The sequence below is a fragment of the Crocodylus siamensis genome, chromosome 6, assembly GCF_052110815.1.
Source record: "Crocodylus siamensis isolate JL-2025a chromosome 6, ASM5211081v1, whole genome shotgun sequence".
Classification (NCBI taxonomy): Eukaryota; Metazoa; Chordata; order Crocodylia; family Crocodylidae; genus Crocodylus; species Crocodylus siamensis.
This window is the reverse complement of record NC_143400.1, coordinates 5,309,442-5,335,050: the sequence shown is the minus strand read 5'-3', so window position 1 is coordinate 5,335,050 and position 25,609 is coordinate 5,309,442. Positions and strand designations below refer to the sequence as shown.

Here is a 25,609-nt window from a genome sequence, read left to right as displayed (position 1 = left end):
ATCAGAATGCTTGGCAGCTCAAGCTTTGACAAATGTATTTACAAAGTGCAGCGAAACTGAATATTCAGTGTTTGAACAGGCTGTGTGAATGGCTGATGCACCACACAGGTAGGATAAAGGAGCTTGGAACACAGCTCTTCTGTTCTGGTGAAGTATGTTCCACAGGCACACATTTCTAGATAAACTAGGATGCAAAACTGTAAATGTTAAGAAGGGGGTGAAAGACCCTCTGTTTCAAAATGCACATCTTATAAACATAAAAGTTTTGCAGCAGGAGGAAGTATCCTTATTAAGTCACTGGGATCCCGCAGTCTGCTGAATATTCTCAATTCAGTTATTTCAGTAGGATTGTGCAGCAGTCAGCAATGGCCCAACTCTTTAACCATTAACACTGATCACTTCAGAAAATTCCATACAAAAGGTTTCATGGTCACTCTTAATGTAAACAAGAATGGTCTAAAATAGATTCTAATAAATTCCAGTTGTTTCTTTAACCAGTTTAGCAGAAACCTATCTTACATGGAATTCTAGTTTAAAAAGTATTGTTCAAAGCAGAAGCCAAGTAATGAGAACCTATTTTCAACACCTTAAAAACAGATCATGCATTTGAAAATCAATAGATCATATCTGAACTGTACATCCACTTTAGTGGATCTCGGTTATAACTTGACCTGCAATGATATACAGGTCCAGTTCTTTAGGTCTTAAAGCACCTGCATTTCGATCAGTGGAAGGAGCTCAGCTGCTCAAAGATTCAGGCTTTGCAAACATATGTCTGTGTATGCAAATGTTCAAGAATACTTTCAAAGCTCCCCAGTTCACCGAATGAGTAACAAGTGTTACATCCTGACAAAATTCTCTTAAGGGAGCTTCAGGGAGAGAGCATATGAAGGACTAAGCAAGCAATCAGGCATCAATATTTATTAACACAAGACAAAAGAAACACAATCAATGCGTTAATGGAACACTGTCCAGCCAGATGTTAAATTTAAAAATGTATATCTAATCTAATTTCAAATAAATAAAAAACTTTATACATAATTACATAATGCTGTAGTCTGAATTTGACAATGGTAAATAGATTGACAATGAAAAAAAAGATATTTAGGGCTAAAATTCTAATCCTGTTTTTACAACCTTATCTCCAGGACAGTTAGGATGACCCATCTTTATTACAGTTATCTAAACCAGAAATGCAATGCAAGCATTAGCAGAATACAGAATTTAGAGTATAGTAATTTTATGCCACAAACTTTGCTAGGGGAGTAGTTGTCCATTTTGGGTAAAAACTTCTTGTTCAAGCTATAAAAAAAAGTAACTGACTCTCAGAATTCACTGCAGCTCTTAACTCAGATTCATGGCATGGACTACAACAGGAAATTAAGTGGCTTTTGCCATTAGATGAGCTTTAAAAAAAGTGACACCAGAGTAGACCTAAACATACATTTAAACACATCTGCTCTCTTTGGACTCATTTCTTGATCCAGTGTTGATAGCTATTCCTGTTCAGAACTCTAATTTTCTTAACGCCAATGCCTTTGGTGGCTCAGCCAGGTTTCTGAAGCTTGAGGGTGTGTTTGTATAGACCAATGCTATGCCAGGCAAACATGCATTGAATGTTCATTCACATAGGAAAGAATTCCCTATCATAGCAAGGAAATGCTTTAGGGTGAATTGTTTCTCTCTTTTAATGCTCTCCAAAAATTAACCAAATAAATCATTAATCGGTTTGGAAGGGCATCACTTTATTCCCAACCTCAAGGAGGCCATTAGTGAATATTTCTGAGCACTTAGTGCTGTACAGCTAGTTACCTCACAGGGATGTTGTAAGGATTAGATAATATTCTCACCTACAGATGAGGAAATGAAGGCAGTGAAATTATTTGACAAAGGCCACACAGCAAGTCAGTGGCAGAGGTACAGTTAGAACGCAGGACTTCCTCTTGGAAACACTGCTTTATGCTGAACATGGTCAGAAGCATCCAACATTATCAAAGGTGACCATCTTCTATACGCTACTTAATTGCAAACACAATTAGAGCATTATGGGCAATGGTGGGGGCAAAGACCGTAACTGACAATTCTAATACATGAGTTCCTAGTTACAGTAATCTATTGAGCCAGGATACAATCACATGCTAAACTCAGAAGACTTAATTACAAAAAAAGGAGAGAGCAAGAGCAAAAAAAACAACAAAACAGCAAAATCATGGAATTTTTCAGTACTCAAAAGAGAACTTCAGGCTGAAAAAATTCCAAAATGTGATAGAGTCCACCTTCAATAGTTTAAGATTTCAACCTGTCAAAACAAGTTATTAAAAAAGTTACAGGACTAGGATATTAAGAAGTTAAACAGCTTCTCAGCATTGTTTCTTAAATGTAGATCAACTACACGAGGCTGCATTGCAAATCACGCTTGCTATGCAAGAGAAAGTGGTGTGTGAAGAAGAGATTTTCTGTCAAATGGAGCTGTAGTACTTGAGCAAGTTTGATAGCTGTTATGTAAAGAAGCTGCACTAGCATTAATTCTGTATCATCAGCAGATAGAAGTGTCAATTTCTTCACTTTTCCAGGCAGTTAGTTAAAATCAGATTTATATGGAGGCTTCACACACTTCTAACATCTATACAGCAGCATGACATTGTGGAAATACCAATGTTTTAATATATCTATGAAGGTCTCCTTTTAAATGTCTAGACTTTGAAATATTAACTCTTCAGAAATGTAAATTTGTAGTTCCAGTGTTTGCAAAGAACTCTCCTTTCTCCCTGATGAAAGACTTGCCTTAGTATTTGAAGATCTACGATGATACAAAAAACTTAATCCTAAATTTTTAAACATATATTTGGAGTTTTCTATCTTAATTTTAGTACTTCAGACCTCCAGTAGACTGTTAGACTGTATCAGTTTTTCAACTACAAAACTGGAATTTGTTTACAGATGGCTGTCAAAGCTGCACTTAATAAATCTACTACATAGTTAAGGATTTATCCATGTTTACATGATAAACCTTTAAAAGTTGTCTGAAAACATTGTGTACTTATTAAAATGGAGGTAAATAATACTATTAAAATATCCTTATTAAATATTTACATAACAGACCACAACTGGTCCAAAAGAGCAATTACAGTATCTGGTATCTCATGTACTTCCAAACTCTTTTGTCCCTTCATAAATGGAAGGGGGGAGCAAAACAACAGGGACTTTAAATATATTCAAAGGCTGTTAAAGATTAGACAAAAGAAACAACTCTGAATTGAAGCTGACCCTTGTCATCTCCTTAGTCCCGTGCACCAAGGACTGCAAAGAGTTTGTGAACAGCCAACATTCCTATATGCTTCAAGGCTTCTGCTTTTCAGTGTTTGCATATGCCGGAAATTGACCAACTATTTTGGATGCTGTAATGACTTTACTATAGATATTTCACCATATATTCACTGCAACTGCTTTCTCTGCCCTCTGTTGTTCCTCTTACTTTAAATAAAAAAACAACCAACCAAAATCACAAAAAACTCCACTCTGCTGATTTTAGTTGATATCCAGACCAGAAACATTCATTTTGGTGAATGCCTTAAGAAATGGTATTTCCTGGTATTTCCAGTTTAAACAAAGTCTTCTGTACAAATCGCATTTGCTGCTATACCTGCATGCACACAATGGAATAGATTCAAGATAGGTTCACTCCCAATTCACCTGTGTGTCAATTTGTGTCATAATCTTAGATTTTTGTTGTGCTTTTAACACAAAACTCAAATGGCTAGAAGCACCAGCTTCTGTTAAGCACTGTGGAGTTTCACTGTAATGGTTTTTACAATTTAAATGCTTCAGCCTCTTTTAGAAAGATGAGCCTTAAAATCATAGTTTTCTATATGCAGTGACACATTCTGGCCAGAAATAAGAAACAGACTACATACTGAATTAAGAAAACTTGCATAAGATCTGCATATCTCATATTAGTTGCCTGACCAAACATAATTAGAGTAAGGACTTAAAAAAAAGTACAGTCCTTAAATGCCTCTACTTCAAATGCCATCGTTACCCAAGCTGATTTTAAGTGAATTGTGTATATTCATATTTACATATTTAAAATATATGTAAAATTATTTTAAATTCAAGAAATATCTATATGAATAAGTAATTCTTAGATTCAGTGAGTCATTGATTTGGTCATGGCACAATTTTAAATAAGCAGTGTGATCCCATGGAATGAACACCTACAGTACATTGCAAAGTATGTTATATACTGGGGAACTGCAGGATTCTGATGACCCATTTCTTAATAGTTTATCATCTAACTAAATAAACCTCCCCTTATATAATCCTAAAACAGTATTAGATAAAAATACAAATATATACAACAAATGAAAAAAGTAACACTACTGTAAAGGCCTTAGGAATTTTGTAGCTCACGCCTGTCAACTTTGCATTGTCTGTAAAGCTAATAATGTTCAGTAAACTGTTACAAACATTTTCCATTGGCTACCATATTTCCTCTTGTTGATGCATTCATAATCCCACAGGATGAGATGAAGGAAATAGGGTAGTAAATTCAATCAAGTATTAGTACTTTTTCACCAGCTTCATTTCTATAGAGACCACTGGCCATTCAGGTGGCCCTGTGAAGTTTGTGAACATCTCCCTCTACCCCCAGGCTACATGTTGTAAGCCACATAGATCGGGTCTAACTGATCAGCCAGGAAACTGTCACGGAGATGCATCCGTTGCTTCTCTCCTCTGGAATTGATAGGAATCACTCCTGGATCCACCACCACCACTACTCCCACAATTAGATAATGTTCTTCCAGAACCACATTGGTAACCAGGGGGACTAAATCCAGGGCTTCCTGTTCACAGCCACACAGCTCCACAACTACCACAAGCAAGTTGGTCCATGTGAATACAGCACTGAAAGTTAACAAAAGAAATATTTAATACATAATTAATTAGTATGAAGCTACAAATCTAACTGCCCTTTTCCAGCATTTGTTATTTGTTTCAGTATTTTCCGGATGCATAAATTCCTTCCATCTATTACACCTTTCACTATTATAAGACCCTCTCACTCCCTTTCCTAGCAGGCGGGTAAAGCACAATGTGTACATAATATGTTTTGAGTTGTCCATCTACAGGCAGTATCCTAGCAAGAAAATGGTAGGAGGGAAGGGAGGGAGGGTGTTAAGGAGCTGCATCAAACACATTTTAAAATACAGGTTTCCCTCAATTTATGCTGTACATGTGTTCCCAGAGAAGAGTGCATAAATCTAATTTGCATAAAGCAAACCCACTTTACAATGTAACAAACAGGGATAGGTTGCCATGGTGGTGAGGGAGGGAGTGAGGCTGAGACTAGGGAAGGGGTGAGGGGAGGGAAAAGTCTAGAGTAGCAGTCACCCCAGCCCCGGCTGCAGAGGCCCCAGGGGTGGCTGATGCCAGCTGCCTGCAGCTGCTGGGCTACACCATGCTCCACCTGTCCCCAGTCACCTCTACTCCTGGGCTGCACCATGTCCTGGTGCAGGCAGCTAGTGTTGGCTGCTCCCACGGCCACTGCAGCAAGGGTTGGGGTGAATGCTGTGCCCCACGCCGCCCATGGCTCTGCTTATCCACACTCGCCCCAGCCCACGCCGGAGTGGCCCCAGGAACAGCTAACACCAGCTGCCTGCACCATGGTACGGCACAGCCCAGGAGCTGGGGTGAGACCAGGCATGGGGGGACAGGCGGAGCATGATGCAGCTCAGCAGCCACTCCAAGGGCCACTGCAGCCGGGGCTGGGGTGAGTGGGGCCACAGCCCTTTCACCTCCCCCCACAGACTTATCTGGTGGTGGTGGTGGTGGGGGTCTATGTTGATTGCATAAGAGCGAATTTACCTCTTATCTACCAAATTATGGATCTAAATATGCGCATTGCATAAGAGCAAATTCGCATATAAAGAACCAGCATAAATTAAGGGAAACCTGTAAAACAGTTCTGATTTCACACAAGAGTCCTAGCCAGTCCTTTCTACAAGTGGGGAGAGCTGTTCTCATCTTCCTCTCTACAAGTTCTAGACGAGTCCATTGTTTGCGCATCTTAAAGTTCGAGAACAGTTTTGTTTTGGGGATTCTGAGCATTATTTTGGATAAGGATTTCCAGATCCTCTTCCAGTTGTTTAGCCATCCATCCCAGGATACAGGAGTCCCTCAAATAAGTGAGAACAAAGTGAAGAGCGGAAACAGTACTGTCAAAAACCAGGGCAAATCCTAAACACTAGTAACCAGGAAGTCTGACATGCAGGCTAAATGTTTCTTTCACTTATGTGTGTAAGAATAGAGAACTGATCTTTATGCACCAAAACAGAGGATGAAGTTTATATTTTGTCATCTTTTGTTAAGGCTCCTCACAAATGAAGCCTCAGCTGAGTACTACCCCTAGTGTGCAAATGGAAAAACTGAGGCACAGAGTGGTTATGTGACTTGCCAGTGGCCACAAAGTATATCTGGGAACAGAGCTCATCTGACTTATCCTTGTGCTTTTCCTGCTACTTCATGCGATCGCTAAACCCCCAGCTAACTAAGGATACGTGCATTCCTTGTATTCTAGTTTACCATTCAGCAATGCTCCTGTGTGTTCGTGAAACTGAGGTCTCTATATCAATTGGATGATAACGCAGTCCTCTCAGCTCCAAAGTTTCATCCAGAGCTCCTACAACATACAGTGCATCATGGCGCTCTGAGGGAAAAAACAAAAAATTAGACACAAGCATACTTTAGGGGAACACAGAAAATAAGTACTGACATAGTCAAACATACACAGACACCTGGGTTATGAATGTTTACACCGCAGTCCCTCCTGGACATTTATTTAAATCCTGGGCACTAATGGCAATATCTTCTCTAGGGGACAGAGCACTGGACAATGGATATTACAGGCTATCCCCAGCAAAGTACCCGACTGCACTACACTTTATACCAATCAGTACCACACCTCATTTGTGTCCGCACAAATATTCGTACTTGCTTTTAGTTGAAATATTTAAACAGGACAGATATTTAGCCACAACAGATCTCAACATCCTCTCAAAACACAGAAAATGCTGTTTTCACTTGTCTTGCTATGATCAAGGTGTTGGTAAGTAACTTTATTCTGGGATACTATATAGAGAGATTTATTACTGTCTTTAGATATGAAAAAGCAACATTTAAGAACATAAGTATTCAATTCTTCACAACAGATTTAAAATTTATAGCACTTTGAACAACTCTAAAGTGCAGCAAAAATTGAGTGGGCAGATGAGAGTGGTGCAGTGCAATGTATCTGTTTGAACTCCTATCAAAAATTACTCTTGATGAAACAGGGATAACCGAAATGTGTTACAGTGACACTTTAGCTGGGAGGCAGCTTTGTTTGTATGCAACTGATATACTGCAAATGAAAAATGTTTCCAAATGGCAGAATTTGAAATGCTTTATATATTTTTCTGTCCATACCTCATTGCTTTAATATCTATCAACTATAGTCCAAATACCACAAACCTCTAAAACGAACCCAGGTTTCATGTCATATATTCCTACAGGCATGTGTAAAAGTAGTAGCAGCACTGTTATAACCACTGCAAGCATAGCATACTCCTAAACTCATACTGTTTGCTTTACAGTTACAATCAGATTCAAATACAGACAGGAATAACAGGTCTTATATATGAATTTAATAACTGTAGGTGAGGGTCTAATACCAACTTTCAAATGGATAAGATATTAATAAACTGTGGCCTTAGTGTTCCCTATGGGAGCCAATCAGGTTGCAGGATTACAGCAGCTTTGGTAAAGCTCAGGTCTGCATTAGAAACTCCTGTTGGTATAACAGCAGTACTTAAGGCTGTCATTCTATCTGACACAGGGCTTTAATGTACACATGGCTGCATTAGCAATTATATTTTGCCAGCATAATTATTTTATCCATGGCACTTGAGTAAACTGCACTGGCCACAAAACTCTTTGCCAACGTTTGAAGAGTCTTCTTAGAGCCATAGTGGAAAACCCCTTCTGCTACCTGTCTTCCAGACAACATGAATTATTCTAGAGTAAAATTACAAGGATAAAAACAGCCTGAAATAAAGGGCTAGCAAAAAATTCCAAATGTCACATGCAATCACACATTCTTAGCCAGAGCAGTGCCAGGAAACAGCTTGCCTTTCTCTATCCCAGAAACAAGCTGCCTGGAATTACCTGTGGTTTGAAATCGCAGGCTAGGTGCGTTTCATTCCCAGGAGCTGGCGAGTGGAGAGTTTGCTACATGCCTCTACTATGGCCCCTGTTCTCTCACCAGAAGCAGTTAACAGACCTCAGTTCCTCCATTTGGCCAGAGATAAGTCAGAAACAAAACACAGGGGGTAGAGGAATAAAGCACATGTTCATTTGAGGAACTCTTGTTCCAACCCAGGAGGAGACTACAGAGTGCCAGATGGCTATAGCTGGGGCTTGGAAAGCTGGTATTAGAGAAGGAAGAACTGATTACTCCTTTGGAGAATACACCATGGAGACCTGAGGCAGTCGCACACTATCACCAGAAACAATGGCAGATTCTCCATCTTTGCTTAAATGGTAAAAGAGATTTATTTTTGTCAAACCTCCACTGGCAGCTGTGAGCTCCGTCCGGCGAACAAAGCCAAGGTATCCAGTTCGAGCCCAAAGCGTCTGAGCAGCATCACCAAAGCTCAAGCGAGTATTGAAATGATCAGCTGGGAGGGTTTCATTATCGTAGATGGTGTAGTAGCCACTGGCTGTATGTGGACTATTCACCCAAATCTAAAGGAAATAATACAATACTCAGACCTGTGCCCCATGGAAGCAGGGCATTCTTTGAATAAGAAGATTAAAAGCACTGTTTCCCAAGGGAATAATTAAGGGACTGAACTGTAATAAGAAGCTCTCTTTGCAACTAAGATTTCCTTGGTTCAAGATTCCAGAAGTGCCACCCAAGGGCCAAATCTATCTTGCAGAGTCTCAAAATGCCCCTGGCAACTGCCTGTCCCCTGTACCTGCAAGAGTAAGTGGATGAACTGGCTACAAGGCCTTACTGCCTCCGAGCCCCAACAGTTCCTATCAGAGCAAGTTTAACTATGATGAAATATACTTAAGTGTAATCAAAGCAATCAGAATAATTACAAACTAGACCGACGGTGTGGAAACCCAGCCTGAGAAAATGGTCCCCAAAGCAAAGTGAGATCTGCTACAGTGAGCCTTTCAGTTCTAAAATGATTTCTCATTCTCTAGGTTTGACATGAAAAGCACCACTCATAAAAATGCTCTGAGCACTTCAACAACTGCACAGCAGCATTAATAATAAAGCCTGAGCAGGTTCATTCTGTTGGCCAGTAGCTTAACAAATCGAGTAACAGAGCAAATAAAGCTACACAGACGGAAATAAAACAGCTCAGCCAGCGAGCAGCAGAGAAACTCCCGATAACAATTAAATCAGCACCTACCTCTCCAAGATGAGAATCTCCAACAGGCCCTTTGGTCTCAGGATTGACTATGACCACTTTGACTCCAGGTAAAATCTAAGGAACAACAAAGGAATATGGGTATTTCTGCATGGATCAGCTGCATGCAAGTATGCAAAATCCAAAAGCTCCTCATTCACCTCTGACTTATGGCACAGCTTTCACCTACGGAAGTTACACATGCCTCCACGTTCGTGTGTGTGTGTACTTGTCCACGTATCTCCCACCTTGGGAGGAAAAACGTGCAAACATGCATATAGGCTCAGTAGTGCTACGCTGGTTAGCTCTACAGATGAAAGGGACTTGGGGGTCATGGCTGACCACAAGATGAACACGAGCCTTCAGCGTGATGCTGCGGCTAGTAAAGTGAGCAAAACGCTGGCTTGCATCCAAAGATGCTTCTTAAGCAAATCCTGGGATGTCATTCTCCCGTTGTACTCAGCCTTGGTAAGGCTGCAGCTGGAGTACTGCGCCCAGTTTGGGGCTCCACAATTCCAAAAGGATGTGGAGAAGCTTGAGAGGCTGCAGAGGAGAGCCATGCACATGATCAGAGGGCAGGAAAACAGACCTTGTGATGAAAGGCTGAGAGCAATGGGGCTATTCAGCCTGGAAAAGCACAGGCTTAGGGGTGATGTGGTGGCCACCTATAAGCTTATCAGGGGTGCACATCAGGATCCGGGGGAACGACTATTAAGAAGAAAGAACTTCTTCACTGTCTGAGCCCCCAAGGTTTGGAACAGACTGCCGCCTGAGGCGGTTCAAGCGCTCACTTTGAATGCCTTCAGAACACATTTGGATGCTTATCTTGCTGGGATCCTATGATCCCTGCTGACTTCCTGCTCCTGGGGTGGAGGGCTGGACTCTATGATCCTCTGGGGTCCCTTTCAGCCCAAATGTCTATGAAATTTATATAGCGTGTATAAAAACCCTGACATACCAATTCATATATTAGCAAGAATATGTTAATGACACGAGCTGAGATGGACACGGCATTCTGGCACCATCAGTTCTGGCCATCATAGAATTTGAGAGTTTAAATAATGAACTCTGTCCAGAACACTTGGAAATACTTTGCTTTACTTAAATGAAGTAACAGGGACACAGCTATGGTCCATCCCCAATGCATGGCAGCCTCCAGAAAGAGAGAACACTGAAACCCAAAAAAGTTTTAGTACATCGCACCATGGAAACAACCAGTTCCAGTGGAGAATACGGTTGAGTCAGAAAAGAATTCATCATAAATGGGTAGTACTGCACTGGAAAGTTAATGGAAAGCTCGCCACTCCCATGCCATAGCATATGATGAATACAGCTGCCTTTCTGAACGGCAAGTGTGCATGTAAAACATTTGAAGGAGATATGCATGCAGCCATATGCTCAGATGTTCTACATGCCAAGCTATTAGGAAATCCATGAAAAATTACCTTCCCGGACTCTGAAAGCAGCAAGCTTTGTGGAGCTCCCCTCTCTACTAATCGTACTCTGAAGAAATAAAAACAAAAGACATCAAGAAAAGCAAAAACCTGCAAACTCATCTAGCAAGAGGAATCTGTTCCAATACAGTACTATCTAGTACATTACATAGTGGATTATTAATCAAGTGCAATGTAAATATACTGTACCTGTCATGCCTTAATGATTTCAGGTCTACGTACACTGTAGTGGGGTCAGGCCCAGAGGTTCCCTAAAGGGTTAACATTGAAAAAAGTTTTTATATTTTTAATCAGAATGATATGGTAATTAATATAAAGTATCAAAAATTCAGAAAAGAGCAAACAGCAGTACGATTTACAGCACAAAGGCGACACAAACAGCAGTATTTCTGTAACACCTGCTCCAATCAAGAGGCATTATGGGAGGCGAACCAGTCCTTGAATAGCTGTTTGGTTAGCAAAACTAGGCCATGTGAGGCCCCCCTGATTCTCACCTACAGCTGAGCCTCCCATTCTCTTGCTCAGTGGGAGCTGTATGGTTCTTTTAGGGTCTGGATCCCATCACTTATTCTAATAAGTTTACTTTATGAAAACAAGACATCTCAAAGATTATCTTCAACCTGTCCCTAGTCTAACTTCCAAGCTAAGGAGTGTGGGGCTCAAGGACACAACCGCAGGTCAGGTGCAGTCAGTGTCTGCACAAGTCCCATGCTGACACTGGGGGAGCACTTATGCAGGCAGGCCAGCAGCACCTGGCTGCAATGATCACTCCTACCTGCAAAGCTGCAATGCTGAGAAGTGTGAAAACTGGGCCAGAATGGATGTCACCTCAGAACAATCTGCTCCTCGAGAATGTCTGCCTCAGTGACCAGCCTCCCACTGGCTACCACAGGAAAAGCAGACTTACACAGAAATATGAAACCTGGGAAGTATTTCAGCTGTCTCTTATTTCTGCAGTGTGATCTGATGATCCAAGAACATGAAGGAGCTGCAGGATACTATGCCCGGCTGTTCTCTACATACCAGCTAGTCCTCCAAAGAGCAGAATTTTGAGTTAAACTAGTAACCAGACAGTGTCTGGTAGCCAAGAAGTTTAAGAACTCAAGAGAGCAATGGGACCTGGAAACCTGCTACTACTGACAATGCTTGTGCTCCCTGAAAGCACCCTAACATACCTGTAAACAGATGGCTACATTGACTCTCGACCCAAAGGTGGTGCTGACAGCACGCAAAGACAGGCCAATGTCTTTGAAGAGCTTGGAGAAGGACTGGGTCAGAGAGACTCGTGGCCGCTCCTCTGCAACCACCACACAGGTCCGGACACAGGACAGATGAATTCCTCTTGCCTGAAGAAAGAGGCATGCAAGTAAGACTGCTGCTCTGCTTCTGACAATGCAACCAGACACATTGTTGCTGAAGACTGTCTACCCTCCTGCTTCACATTCAGAAGAATGGACGCCTCTATTCCAGCTGTGGGGGACACCCCTATGTGCACATTTAGTTTCCCTACTTGCTTCCCTCTTTGTAAGCTATGACATGCAAGTTTTAAGTCCCAGAATAACTACTAGAACTATGACATTGTCAACACAGCTTGCTATTATAAGGAGCATAGTGCCTTTCACTTCTTTATGCTAGATCATGGAAAATAAAGTGGAAGAAACTGAAGCTGGCAGGAGAAAGGGGATTTGCTGAAGATCACAGTTACACCAAAGTTTGGACCAGAACTTGCAGTGATCTGTTCTGAGCACTAGACATTCCTAACCTATAATTAAGGGTGAAGTATCATGTACTTCAGATCTGAGCAATAGCCTGTGTGACAATACAAGGAAACCTTCAAAATTCTGTATCACCAACACAGCAATACTGAGCTCCAATGTGTACACGCAGCACAGAGCCCATTTTAGGGAAAACTGATATAAAAGTTCCTTGAACCTTTTGCTTTTTATCTTCTAGGCACTCCAATGGGGATATGTGATATCTTTTATTATACCAACTTATGAGTTGGAAAAAAATGTTCTTTGCAAGCTTTTGGGTACAAACACCCTTCTTCAGGGAGAGGGACAGTTTGCAGTTTTTTGTGCTCTCCTGGATGGGTTAGAACCCAATATTACAAAAATTAATAAACGATATCACATTTACCCAAAGAACCGTGTCTACCTAGGTCCTTAGACCAACACAGCTACAACCAACGCCTCCAATGGGGATGGTGCTTCTGCTTTATAGGTGGGCCAGGAAGTCCAATCTACAGCCCTGGTGCATAGTAAGATCATGTAACAGAGCATCTGTGCCACATGTGGCTGATACCCTCCTGGAGTTTTTGCTATCAACACATGTAATGGTCATCTCCTTTTCCTTTACCAGGACAGTTGGCATCAACTTTTGGAATAAGTGTAAGACCCAGACAAAGCCTCTTACCTTTAACATTTCAACCTGATTCCCAAGTCCCTTTGTGCACAACTCCATGACTGAATAGGAACAGAAAGTGTCCCTGATTTTGTACTGACTGACAGTGGAGAGCCAGAGGAACAGATTGGTTTCCAACTCCATAGGAGGAATTAAGATGGTCTGGTGACCAGAGTACACACTGCCGAGAGACCAGAAGAATGAAGGTTTTAGTCTAGGGGACTATTAGCCTTAAAATAATCGTTACAGTATTTTGTGTGTTGGCAACATCATGCATCTGCAACACCAAAATCAGGTCATGAGATTCTGTCTGAGACCAGCAGATGATGGCTCTGCTGCCCATCTCCTGCAGCAACACTGTATTACTAATATTGCCTCTAGACCAATACAGCTACAAGCTGGATATCAAACCAGAGGAGCAGTTCACACATTCCAATAGTCAAGGTGAAGGAAGCCATGCTCCGCCATATACTCCCAGAAATAGGTTCCATAGGAATATCCTATAAAATAAACATGGGAGACAGGACAGCTGCGTGTGACCGAGAGAAACAGGCTAAAGAGGACCTTGCACCCAGCAGGCAAGGGGGACTGCTGTCCAGAGCTGATATTCAGCTGCTGTAAACCAAAACCATTCAGCTCCCAGTCAACCCAGCTGTGTTGCCCTGCACCAGCTGAGGGGAGGGCCCTCCACTTCCTGTTTTAAGACCAGGCAATATCTTAGTCCCATGCCTCTACTCCAAGACATACCTGCAAAGGCACCAGAGCACAAAGCCGAGCCCACAGTATGGATCCAGGCAAATGGCAATCTGCCGAGAGGAGTAGAGCTCACACTGGAGCTTTATTGCCCTGCAAAGGGCACTCACTGCTGAGTGGGACATCTGTAACAGAAGACGGGGAGGAGAGATAAAGTGTTGAAATCCAAAGTGGTCAGAGCAGGACTCCCCCAGTACAGATGCTATGTAAAGTTAGATTTAAGCTTAATTTCCTAACAATGCTACTCTTCAAAATTAAACTACTGCTAGCCTTATGTTGCATGGCAAACACAGAGCGTGGGAAAGTCCCCCCCAGCTCAGTTCTGTATCAAAAAGACGTCGTGAAAGGAGAGGCATTGTCCTAGGCAGTTTTGATAAAAAGGTTGTTTCTTACCCTACACATCCCACAGCAGCTAACTGTACTCAGCAGCCCCTAGCAGAGCCTCAGGCCTTGACTTCTGCTTCCGTTTCCTCCTCTCTGAATCTGAACACATGATGCGTTTATACTGGTGTAGATTTATTGGTGTTTTGTACACTGATGTAAATGACACCAGACTCCAGAATGGACAGACAAGCAGGTCTCCTGGGCTTGCTGCATGTGGGATGCTGCTGGTGGAGTAGCACTCTACCAGGTGATGGGAGAACAATGTAGCCTGTTTGCCACAAGCAAACAGCCACCTTGGGTGAAGCTGCAGGCACACAACACCTACACTTGTTTAACGCACACCCTTATAGTTTTACCTGTGATTTTTCTTAGGGTACTAAGATTCAAATAAGAATTTACATCAGATTCAAATAAGTTACACCAAGGTAGCGCTGAGTACCATTTGTCTGCTACTTTTCTACACTGATGTGAAGACTCATTCCACTGGTGTACATACAGTGTGCATCTAAGCTCTCTGTGGTCAATCCCCAGCGCTATTCACCTCCGTGCAGTACAGCGAGTGTGATTACAATGGCTCATTAGTACGCACTGCGCAGTATTCCCAGCAGCATTCCCTGTTGTCCACAAACAGGGATTCTCTACCAACCCAGACAACAGGAATCCTTGAAAACACTTCCGAGCCCAGTTTTCCCCTATGGCAGCACAAGACAGAGCTGCTTCACGAACACATACTTTATTCACCCCAGTTTGTCTGGGGCAGGGAGGGAAGTATGGCAAACTTTCAAATTAAATCTGAAAAAAAACAACCCTCCCAGTCCTTCCCTCTTATCCTGCAGAGTCAGAGAAAGAAAAGGCTCCAGCGCGGTATTACTATACCTTCACCCCTGTGAGCATGCCTGTTGTGGACACACTAAAATCCAGGTACGCCAGCATTTCTGGTGTGGGTGGTTTATAGATCTGAGGTAGCCGCTTCCTGGGCAAGTCATCTGTGTGAGTAAGAAACAAAGATGTAGCTTAGGCCTGAGTCAAATTGGGATTCTTGGGGATGCTGGAACTTCCAACGGGGGGGGAAGGAGCAGAACAGGAGTGAGCCATCCTGGTGGCTGACTATGGGACAGGATAGTCACTGTGCCAAAGCTTTCTCATAACGAAAACTGTTCTCAGGCAGAAAGGTGAGAATTTCCTTTTATGTGAGTCGGTGTGCCTGGCCTGAGACCATTTTGTAAATCACTCTGGTACCACTGAGAGACCCAGCAGGGAGAGATGTGACAGGTGTGTGAAGCACTTAATCAAACACTTGAACATAACTGAGACTTTACAATTCTCCTGGGTCATTTCATCCCTGTCCTCTCTGCAGAGCATGCCAGATGGGGGCCAGGCAGGACTGACTGTGACATGGAAGCACACTCTGAGGCCACTGACATCAAACAAATTTCATTTTACCCAAGTTCCACATGAAGCTCAGCAGCTGCAGAACAAGGGATTAGAACTCAAAGTGCCAGACATGGTTCAGATTATAGAAAAAAATCATCCCAGCCTTGTATTTACTGTTCTTCGCTCAAATTCAGAAACATTCAGTAATTACAGGCCGAAGAGGCTACAAAGAACAACTACCTTTTCCTAACTTTCCTTCCTGACAACAAAAGACAGAGCTGCATGAGCACAAGGCACACGAGCGCATACTTTGTAGCTGTAGTTCTCCCCAGTATCTGATTTAGCAGATTTTTCCCTTCTAATTGGTTGCTGATTTTGAAAACCTCTCTCTGGTTGGAAGGAACAAGTAGTTACAAGGCCCTTAGCACTGAACTGCTTCCAGGCCTTCTTGTTTCCCTTTCACTACCCCAGGCCAGCGTGGGTCATGTGAAAAATGCCACACTTCTCCAAATGGAGCCCCTGCATACACTACTTTTTGCGGATACAAAGGTCACAGATTATGCAGTCAAACTATGGTCTGTCTCTAGGATATTCTCTCTCAATATTCAAATGCTTCCCCACCTCCCCAAACAGTTACCATGTAGCATCTGAGCTGGCAGTGTCCCCCCGAGTCACCGAAACTCCCTTTACAGGGCTTTGAAACTCTTTGATCCAAGAGATGTGGCACAGAGAAGCTGTCACCTGTGTCAATGATGGTTGGCCAGGTTTTCACATCCACAGCAGCAGCTGCCTCTCTGGACTTCAGCAGTCTCATTAATGTTTGAGTCGTGAGAATGCAGGCAGCTTTGCTGACCTACAGAAACAGATAAATGTTTGCTAAAGGTGTAACAAACATGGCTCTCAATCTCCGTAACTGAAAGACCTAGTGATATTCAGCTGATGCCTTTTCACAGTCAGTCCCCCTCTGGTCTCTCACTACCTTTCTTGGCTTCTCCCACATTACACTGCTGAGTCAAGACCCCCCCAGGCTTGGACTATAATACACATGACCTTGGTAAAACTTCCACACCATCTGGGAAGGGTGTTATGCATGGCTGCATTTTGCCCACAGCTTTTCTTCCACAGCCATGTGAGAATACAAAATCAAACTCAGCTATCCACTGTCACTACAAGGGAACATGGAGGTGGCACCTGCCCGGCCTCCCATTCAGGTGTAGTGCTGACAGGAGTCAATGGGCAGTAACATGAGGCAAGTCAGGATGTTACTCCCTCTCTCTACTGTATGTTCTGCCTGTATCACCCCGTAAGAGGGAGAGGCAGGACTGTCTAATACACACAGCCAAAGACAGCAGCACTGGATCTTTAAATAGCCAGGAGGCATTATCTTCTTGCTGCCCAGGTGCAAAGGCCCTGTGCTGGACCCTGGGCTCCAATCTCCAGTACTCACATCTACGATCATTCGCACAGTAGGCAGAGTGGCAGCAAGGTTCTGAGCATGAGGTGGTCGAACGGTCACAGGAACACACCCAGTGTACAAACAGCCGTAGAAGGCAGCAATCAGCTCAATGCCTGCAAGGACACAAGTGCTGGTGGACGCTGCTGTGACACTAACCTCTCCCTCAGTATTGCAGTTACAGTTCTTAATGGTGTGTGCTGCACACACCTCCCAACCCTGTCTGCAGCCCCAGAGTCCACAAACACAGTTGTGAACAATATGGAGAAGGTGTGGAGGGACCAAGAAAGAGAAGGAAACAACGCCTGCAGAGGAGAACCAGAGCCATGGCATCTGGCCTGCAGGACAGCCCATATGTTGGGAATTTTGGTGGTGGAGCAGTGGAAATACTGTCACCTTCCATGCTAAATTTCCAAGCAACCTGCACAGCTGGTTCAGAGCCAGGCTGTACCCCCTCTCTCCCTGTACAGCCAATATGGGGCCAGACCATGCTCCCTCCCCCCTGTGCAGCTGGTTAGGGGCTGAGCCACTCCCCCTCCTTCCCTCCCTGCCACATGGCTGGTTTGGATCCACCCCTCCTCTCCTTCCCCCATGACTGGATTGGAGCTGAGCTGCCCCCCACCCTCTCTGGGCACTGGATTGGGACCATCAGCCAGATCAGGAACTGCCCATCCAGCCTTCCAGGGAAAAAGGTTGGGCACCACTGGAATAAAGAACCAAGTGGAATTGGGCACTGCATGGAACAATGTCTACTGAGAGTCAAACAGGCAGAGGCAGAAGCCAGCCCACAAAGAGCTCCCAGCAGTGTGAAGAGAAACAGCCAGGTCCAGGGGACAGCCCCTTTCATCTGCGTGGAACACGTGGTCCTCAGTAACAGGCAGCTGTGAATTACCGGCCACAAGGGGCAAACGCACAGTATTCTGTGCCCTCAACCACAGAGTAGCCACTGAGAACAGGGTCCCCAGGGGAGCTCCCACTTCCTGTTCAGTCACAAAGGTGGTGGCAACAAGCACAGTCCAGCCAGCCATCCTGCCAGCTTCCATGACACTACTCAGGGATGCAGTGCAGCCACCAGTGGGTGCACAGCACCCAGAGGGGTGGTACTTCAGTACTTGACAACACCTAGGCAGGGAGTCAGGACCTGGAGGTTCCCCAGTGAAAGGACAATCCCCAAGTTGACTGGATCCAGTTGTCACAAGCATATTTTCAAACAACACATACAGACAGCCCCAAAAACGCTGGTGCCCACACACAGCTTGGTGCTTAAGGTTTTGTCCTGGCTACACTTCATTTCCACATGGGGATTCTAGCGGCCAGTTCTAGAGCATCCTTACCAGGAGGATAGAGCAGCACCACGTTGTCTCCTGCATTGAGATGTCCCTTGTCACACAGCAGTGATGCAATTCTCTCTGCTCGTTTGTGCAGCTGGACGCAGGTGGCTGTGCACACTATGGTTCCCTTGACAGGCAAGAGAGGAACATGCTGAACAAGAGCTAGTGCGGCATAGGGTGGCAGTACAAAGACAGCACGGAAGTTGTCATAAAATCAACCTGTACCATTAGCCACCGTGGACAGGCTGCAGACACCTGGGGCCCATTATCTACTGCCTTACACTAGGCCTGCTCCTTGGAAATGCCAACTTCCAGGAAGCCTATTGAGCAAGTTCTTACTCCAGAAGCCATGCTACACAGCTCATGGACAAAGCACACTCCAAGGGCACACATCACAGTGGCATGTGGGCTGCCAACTCCAGACAATGGTTAAGTGTTATGTTCATCTTGTGAACACAATGAAAATTCCCACATCTTGTCCTTTTCACCCATAGATAAAGCAACCAGAGAGAGACAATGAACATGAACCCCACTGCCTGAGCCCCCACATCTGTCATTAAATACAGTCACCACCCAGCCAGCCTGTCGGCTAGACAGAAAACTCCCTGACATGTACCTTGGCATTTAGCAGAAGGAAGAGTGGGTGGTCAGGGGTTGCTTGAGCTCTCCACTGTAACACCTCCGTCAGGAATTGGTGCTGCAACAAAAGGAAGTTGTGAGTGCCAGCACTTGTACTCCCAGAAGGACACTTCTGCGTGCCTTACACCACTGCTCACTGCATTTACACAGCTGTGGGACAAGATTCTTCCCCACTCACTGCCCACAACTATTGTCTGGCTGCAGAGATTTACCTTTTTAACCAGATCGTTGTCTTCTATTTGTCCAAGGTCTCTCCCAGAGGCCTGAGCAATGCGCTTCCCAGCAACCAGGTTCCCCACTAGCACAGAAGCAGGGCCAACACCTGTTGACAAAGAGAAACAGCACAGACTTGGTGAAGCAGGCAATGCAAGTATTTCATATTTTACTGTGCAGTGGTACAAGCTATTGATTAAAGCAAGGAGAGGCTGTGAGGGCTCCTGGCTCTGCCAGTGACTCACTACTGGCTTTGAGCAAGTCATTTTACCTTGGGAAAGATTCAGGTTTCTCCCACCTGAGAACTGGGGCCAGCCAAAAACATAATGCTCCACCAACAAAGGAAAGTTAATCTGTGAGGTTTATAAAGCCCTTGGCGATCCTTTGTGTTAGTTTTCCTCCATGAAGAGATACTCTGTGATTTCACTGCTGAGGAAAATGCCTGAGGAGCAGGCAGGTCAGTCAGCAAGAAACTGGAAATATCCCAGTGATTCTCAGGCACTACAGCAGAGACCAAAAAACCCAACCCTGGGGCTACTCTGATTAGGGAACTCTGTGATAGAGGCTCTGTGGTGCACTGACTGTCCACAAGCAGTCTGTAAGCCAGGATACGAGGGGATAGTTCAGTGGCCCAGAGTCACAGCCTCTGGTAGGTGGCAAGGCCTGGGCTCCAGAATAGAAGGCTGCTCCACAGGGCAAGGCTCCTCTCAGCATCTGATTGCCACAGCAACAGATGAAGGGAGCCTTAGAGATGCAGAAGGGTTTTTAGCCAACTCCTCATCTTTCAGGTGCTTCTTACCCATCAATCACAAATCTCTGCTAGAGTAGGGTTTGAAATCAGCTCCTGAGCAACAGAGGCATCAAAGAAAGGCCTGAAAGCCCAGGATGGCAGGCTGGGAGGTCCCCAACAGCAAGAACAGTGATTAACTCATGCTTCCCTTGCAAAGACATCAGACTAATTTCCCAGGCCTGAGGCAACGAATTCCATCATTTACCCCTTGCTGGCCAGTGTTCCCGATAGCAAGCAGCAGCTCTGCATTACCTGGTTGTTTCTGCCTCGGTTTTGGCAAGTTGGTCACACACGTGTGCGGGCACATGAGGATGTTACAGGGGTGCAGTGAACCCTCCAAAAAGTGCTGTTTGGTTTGAGAGATATGGATCCCTCCAAGAGGAGTTTTTGGCAACGTGTTGGCTGGTACCAGAGCAAGGCAATATATACCGACTTGGTGAATGCTGTCAATTGCCTAGAGAAGGGAGAGAAAGTTGCTCATACTGGATGTTAACAGATGCTCCCGTGTTTGTCAGATCCTTTCTGCCCTGTTTGCAACATCGTCTAGCACAGCCGGATCCTGGTCTAGGAGAACGCAAATTACAACAAGAATTTCTCTCTCAAAAATAAACCAGGACACAACACAACGGACTCACAGGTCCACCAACATGTGCTGGGCAAAGTTAGCATAAAGCTGTTAAGAGCAACAGCATCTGGCTGTTTGCTTGGTTTAACATGCATCTATAAACAGATGCCTGAAAGAAGCCTCCTTGCTGCCCCTTGGAGCTCTGGCAAGCATCTCCTGACCAGAGGCAGGAAGTCACCCCCCTCCTGTTTCAGCAACATGCCTGAAGACCTTGCCAGAGCGGTAAACTGTGTTGCTGTGCTGTAAACAACATGCAGAAAGGCAGAACACAGTGTCAGCATGCTAGTACCTGGGTGCCTGCCTTTGGGTCCAGTTAACACTGACCCACTCCCATCAGGAGTTATGCCATGTTCCATGTCTGTCTATTCAGGACCCCCAGGACATCTGGTCCAAAGAGCCCATCCACACTAGACACCCTGCTTGCCACTCTGTCAACGACCTGGCTTCTTGCTGCCTGAGAAAGTGTGATGACAGATGCCAGGCTCTGTCTGGCATATGCCTGTGCCACCTGGCTATTCCCATGCTGAAGGGAGCCACACCTCACCCAGCAAAACAGCTTGGCTCTCACCTGCAGCACTCGACTCATCCACTGGAAACTATCCTCCTCGGAAGCGTCTGGCCGCTGTTCTGCCACCACCACAATCCGCTCATCATAAAACACAGAGACTGAGAATACAGCGATCCTGAAGGGAGAGAAAGGCACTGGCAGGACCTCCCATGCCACCTCCTGGAAATGCTCATGTTCCAAAGAGCAAAGGAGAGGGACACACACTACATGCTAGCAGAAGAGAACACAGCTTCAAAAGCTCCAAGGGTGGAGAAAAGAGATGCCACCAGGAGGTGGAGCAGGAAGTTTGACTGGCCAGAGAAAGTCAACCATCCCACCCTGTGGAGCAGCTTCTGTATTCTTCCCAGCAGCTTTCTTTTCCACTCTAGCCATCCAATTTCTATTCCAGTCCATAATAAAGTGCTAAACTGACATGGGTATAATAGGCACCTTTGACATTTTTGCCCTAAGAACCTAAATCCCACCAGCAGTCACTGAAACTCAGGCTCCCAAGTCCTTTCAGGCCTTCAGAAAATTTTAGCCAATGTCAATGTTAAAGAAAACAAAATTCATTGGGAAAGGGATAAAAACCCGCAGGACGAGAGTCAGCAGTTAACAATGGGGGGCAGAAGGGAACACTCCACGGGGCTGGTTATCCTGCACAGTGTTTTCTGACACCTCGTTTCCTCTAGCTGGAACAGATTCCTGTCAGACAAGATACTTGGGCTTGATGGGCCAATTACTAGGGAGACTGAATATTCAAAGACACACTTCCTACAAGAGGGCCCAAATGAACCCAGTTACTCTTAGAAAAAACAGACGGATTGTAATGTAATTGCCTGATCATGTGTTATTTGCAGTGGGAAGAGAAAGAGGTTTCATCTCACTAACCTTCCTCTGTAGACTGTCTTTATTGATTCAACAGCCAACCCAGTTGCTACAATGTCGTCAGCATTGTGTCTGCGTCCACTAACTGTCAGCAATCCATCCATTTTTCCAACCACAAACACCAGGCTACCCTGAGGGGTGAAAGATATCAGCAAATAATTACACATATTTCTCAGATGCTTTTGTAGGCTTAACCATCTTTAACAATTGTATCCATGCACTCCAGCTGTTAGACTTAAAGCATTTTCCTAAATATCTGTAAAAGGAATCTTTTTAGATTCTGTTCTTCAAGAGTAAATTTTGATCAAATATTCCAAATTAAACTAAGATTGAGCAGGTGGGAATCGACCTGCTCAGTCAGTCATTCACATCCAAAACGGCAGTTTTAAACAATTTACTTCTGTCCTCAACTGCTCTGCACTATTTGCAGCTGCAATCATGAACAGTGAATAAAACCTCCAATACAGGCACAAAGGCAACATGACGTACAGGCCCAACAAACCCCAGCAAGCCTGAGCGGACGAATGGCACATCACCCACTGGAGAACCAGCTGAATTCACAGGGATGACCTGAAAGAGAAGGAGAGGACTTAAGGACAACACAGTCTAAATCTAGACTACAAAGAAATATTCCCCAGCTTGCACTACCACAAAGATTAAGCTGGATGTAAGTAAAACTGCAAAATAAATTCCCATCTGCTACCAGGTTTCCCTCTGCAAAGTACCAGCCTCCAGTACAGTGTTTCCCTGCAGCAGTCTTCATTTACATGAACCTGCCACTGGCATTAATTAGGAGAGAAAAAAAAAAAATCACTCAGTAGCACAAGCCTGGCTAGACCATGCATGTGAGGACTCTACTGGCAAGCTATCTGTTATGAACTGGAGCACAGTCAATGCAAAGCACCTGCTGCTCATTTATTTGCAGAAGAAGCTTCCACTATTATTCCTCAGCAGCGAGAAACATTAGACATTATCTGCTCTCCTTTTTGAATTGCAATTAGCCTTCCAGGCAAGACTTCCCCATGTGTCCAAAGCCCAAACATTAATGCTGTCTTGGCTACTACAGAAATTAGAAGATTCTGCAGTAAGGTCAATTCCATACTGAAAGCAGCTGATGAACTTCAACAAGAGAGAAGGCAAGATGTGCCACACATACATACCTCAAATGTGTTCTTTGTCACCCCAGCCAGTCCATAATACATCATCCCTCCTGCTCGGAGGCTAACGCAGATTTCACCAATCTCGTCCGTTTTACAGAGCTGGGGCAGCCCATCAGGTTTCACTATGCACATCATTCCTAAAGCAAAGCGCACACAATTGTAGAACTTCTTTAAAAGGGCTCAGGGGCCCTTTTTTAGAACACTGCCTGACACAGTTAAGTGAGAGGGATAATTAGTATTTTATGAAAATGCGACTAGGGACTCAAGTCTCCGGATGCTGGAGCTGAACACGTCCAGACACATCACTGGAATCTTCCTCTTGAAATCAAGGGTTTCGCAACAAGGTGTGCCACATGCGTAGGTATGCAACAGCAGGCAGCTGGAGTGTGCTCAGTTATCAAGCTGATGTTGTGCTTGGGCAAGATGCCTGGCTCTTAGGAGTAAACTAAGAAAAAGGCTGCTACTGAGACATGGCCTTTCCCGCAAGGGTCCACAGTGCTTGACCACTGCTAAGCCTACACCCACCATGACTATGGTAGGGAAATCTGTCCATTTTACAGATGGATAAGATAACATGTGGAGAGATTAAAAGCTGTCCCTGCCACTTAAGACAGCAACAGGACCAGTATGGGAAGCCAAGTCTGAGCCTCTTCGACCTATTCTGCGAACTGAGATAACATCCCTAGTCCTGTGCTGTCACTGCTGTGTCCTTGCTGTCCCCTGAAGAATGTTTATGGAACAAGAGGGCACCCATAACTCTTACCTCCAGGCATCACGTGGCCAACATCCTGCACGGTGAGAGCAGAGTTTTTGTCTTCCGTGTTCACACGGATTACGCTGTAACTCAGCCCGTTCATGGACAGGATGGCTCTTCCAGGTAACGGTGCCCCAGGGACACCAGGCCTTAGAAGGAAACAGACTAGTAAGCTAAATCATCCTTAGAAATATTATTAGCCCTTGATGGGAAATGCATAGCATCACAGCAACACAAGGGGATTCACATTTCTGAAAGCCTTCATTAACTAAATTAATTTTCAGGACAGAATTGGAGGCTACTGCTTGGGAGAACCATACTGGTCTGTGGCTTGAGTGCCAGGAGAGCCGGTAATCAGCCTTCTGTAGCACCTCTTCTACCCTGTCATCAGCTTAATCTGCTGATGTGCCAGCTCTGAGGTTGGGTCACTGTTGCTCTGCTTGCTGCAGAGAGAAGCAAATACCACTGCAGATATACACATATAGCCCCACAACAGCAACGTTGGGGAAATACCAAAGGCTCTCATACCTAAGAGGGGACCATTCAAGGCCCTGATTCCTGTGAGCATGTGCTCAACCTCACAAGCTCCACTGAAGTCAGTGAAGAACACTGGATGCATGTAAACACATATTAAAAGAGTGACTCACTGCACATGGAAAACATACAGTATGACTATTTAGAGAGACAAGGCTGGTCTTGTACAGGCTAAATATTTAGACTCAGTAAAATATGCTTTGACAAAGCTTAAGATATTTTTTTTAATTCCTTAGGAAGAGTTTTCAAAGAATCTTCCTCAAGGACCTAAAAATGAAACTGGCTGAAACCTATACAAAAAACAAAAACAAAAGGAAACTAGACTAATTTCAGCCTTGAGCTGAAGCAAAAATGAACTATAAGAAGCTCGGTTTTTAAATCAAAGACTTACCATTCACAGTATAGATAAGGAAATGATTTTAGAAACATTTTTAATTGGGCAGTGTCCTTTTAAATATAGACATAGTTTAATGAGATGCTACATATTCCCATACCTCCGAATTGCTACAGTCATTGCTTCTGCAGATGTGGCACATGGACAAATTGCTTCAGGTTTAAGCCCATGATTCTGAAATAAACTCAGGAAAGCATCACATGAAGAAACAGACCCTGGAAGGCAAGACAGCATTTCAGACTGTTACTCAGAACTCTCAATCAAAACAAGAAACATTCTGCATAGAAATGACCTGGAAACGCACACACTTGCAGTTCACAACATCCTAAATACGGTATCATTTCCACAAGAGTACCATCTTCAAAGGTAACTTTGGCACTAAGGAGCCAAAGTGACCCAGGGAATGTCAATGAGACTTCATAGTTTCATAGTTGGTCGGGTCGGAAGGGACCTGA

General features: G+C 44.3%; 1 protein-coding gene across 3 annotated transcripts in view; it reads right to left on the bottom strand.

The window, feature by feature from the left end:
* Positions 1–906: 906 nt before the first annotated feature.
* Positions 907–25,609, bottom strand: part of DIP2B (DIP2 acetate--CoA ligase B (putative)) — a 98,043-nt gene continuing 73,340 nt past the window's right edge. For all 3 annotated transcript variants that reach the window (XM_090051874.1, XM_090051875.1, XM_090051876.1), the window contains 22 exons: positions 25,255–25,369; positions 24,236–24,375; positions 23,473–23,609; positions 22,802–22,882; positions 22,316–22,443; positions 21,446–21,560; positions 20,505–20,706; positions 19,462–19,571; positions 19,227–19,307; positions 18,614–18,737; positions 17,274–17,395; positions 16,568–16,679; positions 15,329–15,438; positions 14,063–14,193; positions 13,328–13,496; positions 12,088–12,258; positions 11,102–11,163; positions 10,904–10,961; positions 9,462–9,536; positions 8,604–8,781; positions 6,583–6,706; positions 907–4,905 (listed from right to left, as the gene is read on the bottom strand). In XM_090051874.1, coding sequence (XP_089908000.1) covers positions 4,653–4,905; positions 6,583–6,706; positions 8,604–8,781; positions 9,462–9,536; positions 10,904–10,961; positions 11,102–11,163; positions 12,088–12,258; positions 13,328–13,496; positions 14,063–14,193; positions 15,329–15,438; positions 16,568–16,679; positions 17,274–17,395; positions 18,614–18,737; positions 19,227–19,307; positions 19,462–19,571; positions 20,505–20,706; positions 21,446–21,560; positions 22,316–22,443; positions 22,802–22,882; positions 23,473–23,609; positions 24,236–24,375; positions 25,255–25,369 — 2,798 coding nt within the window. In that variant the 3' untranslated portion in view covers positions 907–4,652. The remainder of the gene's footprint in view (positions 4,906–6,582; positions 6,707–8,603; positions 8,782–9,461; positions 9,537–10,903; positions 10,962–11,101; positions 11,164–12,087; positions 12,259–13,327; positions 13,497–14,062; positions 14,194–15,328; positions 15,439–16,567; positions 16,680–17,273; positions 17,396–18,613; positions 18,738–19,226; positions 19,308–19,461; positions 19,572–20,504; positions 20,707–21,445; positions 21,561–22,315; positions 22,444–22,801; positions 22,883–23,472; positions 23,610–24,235; positions 24,376–25,254; positions 25,370–25,609) is intronic.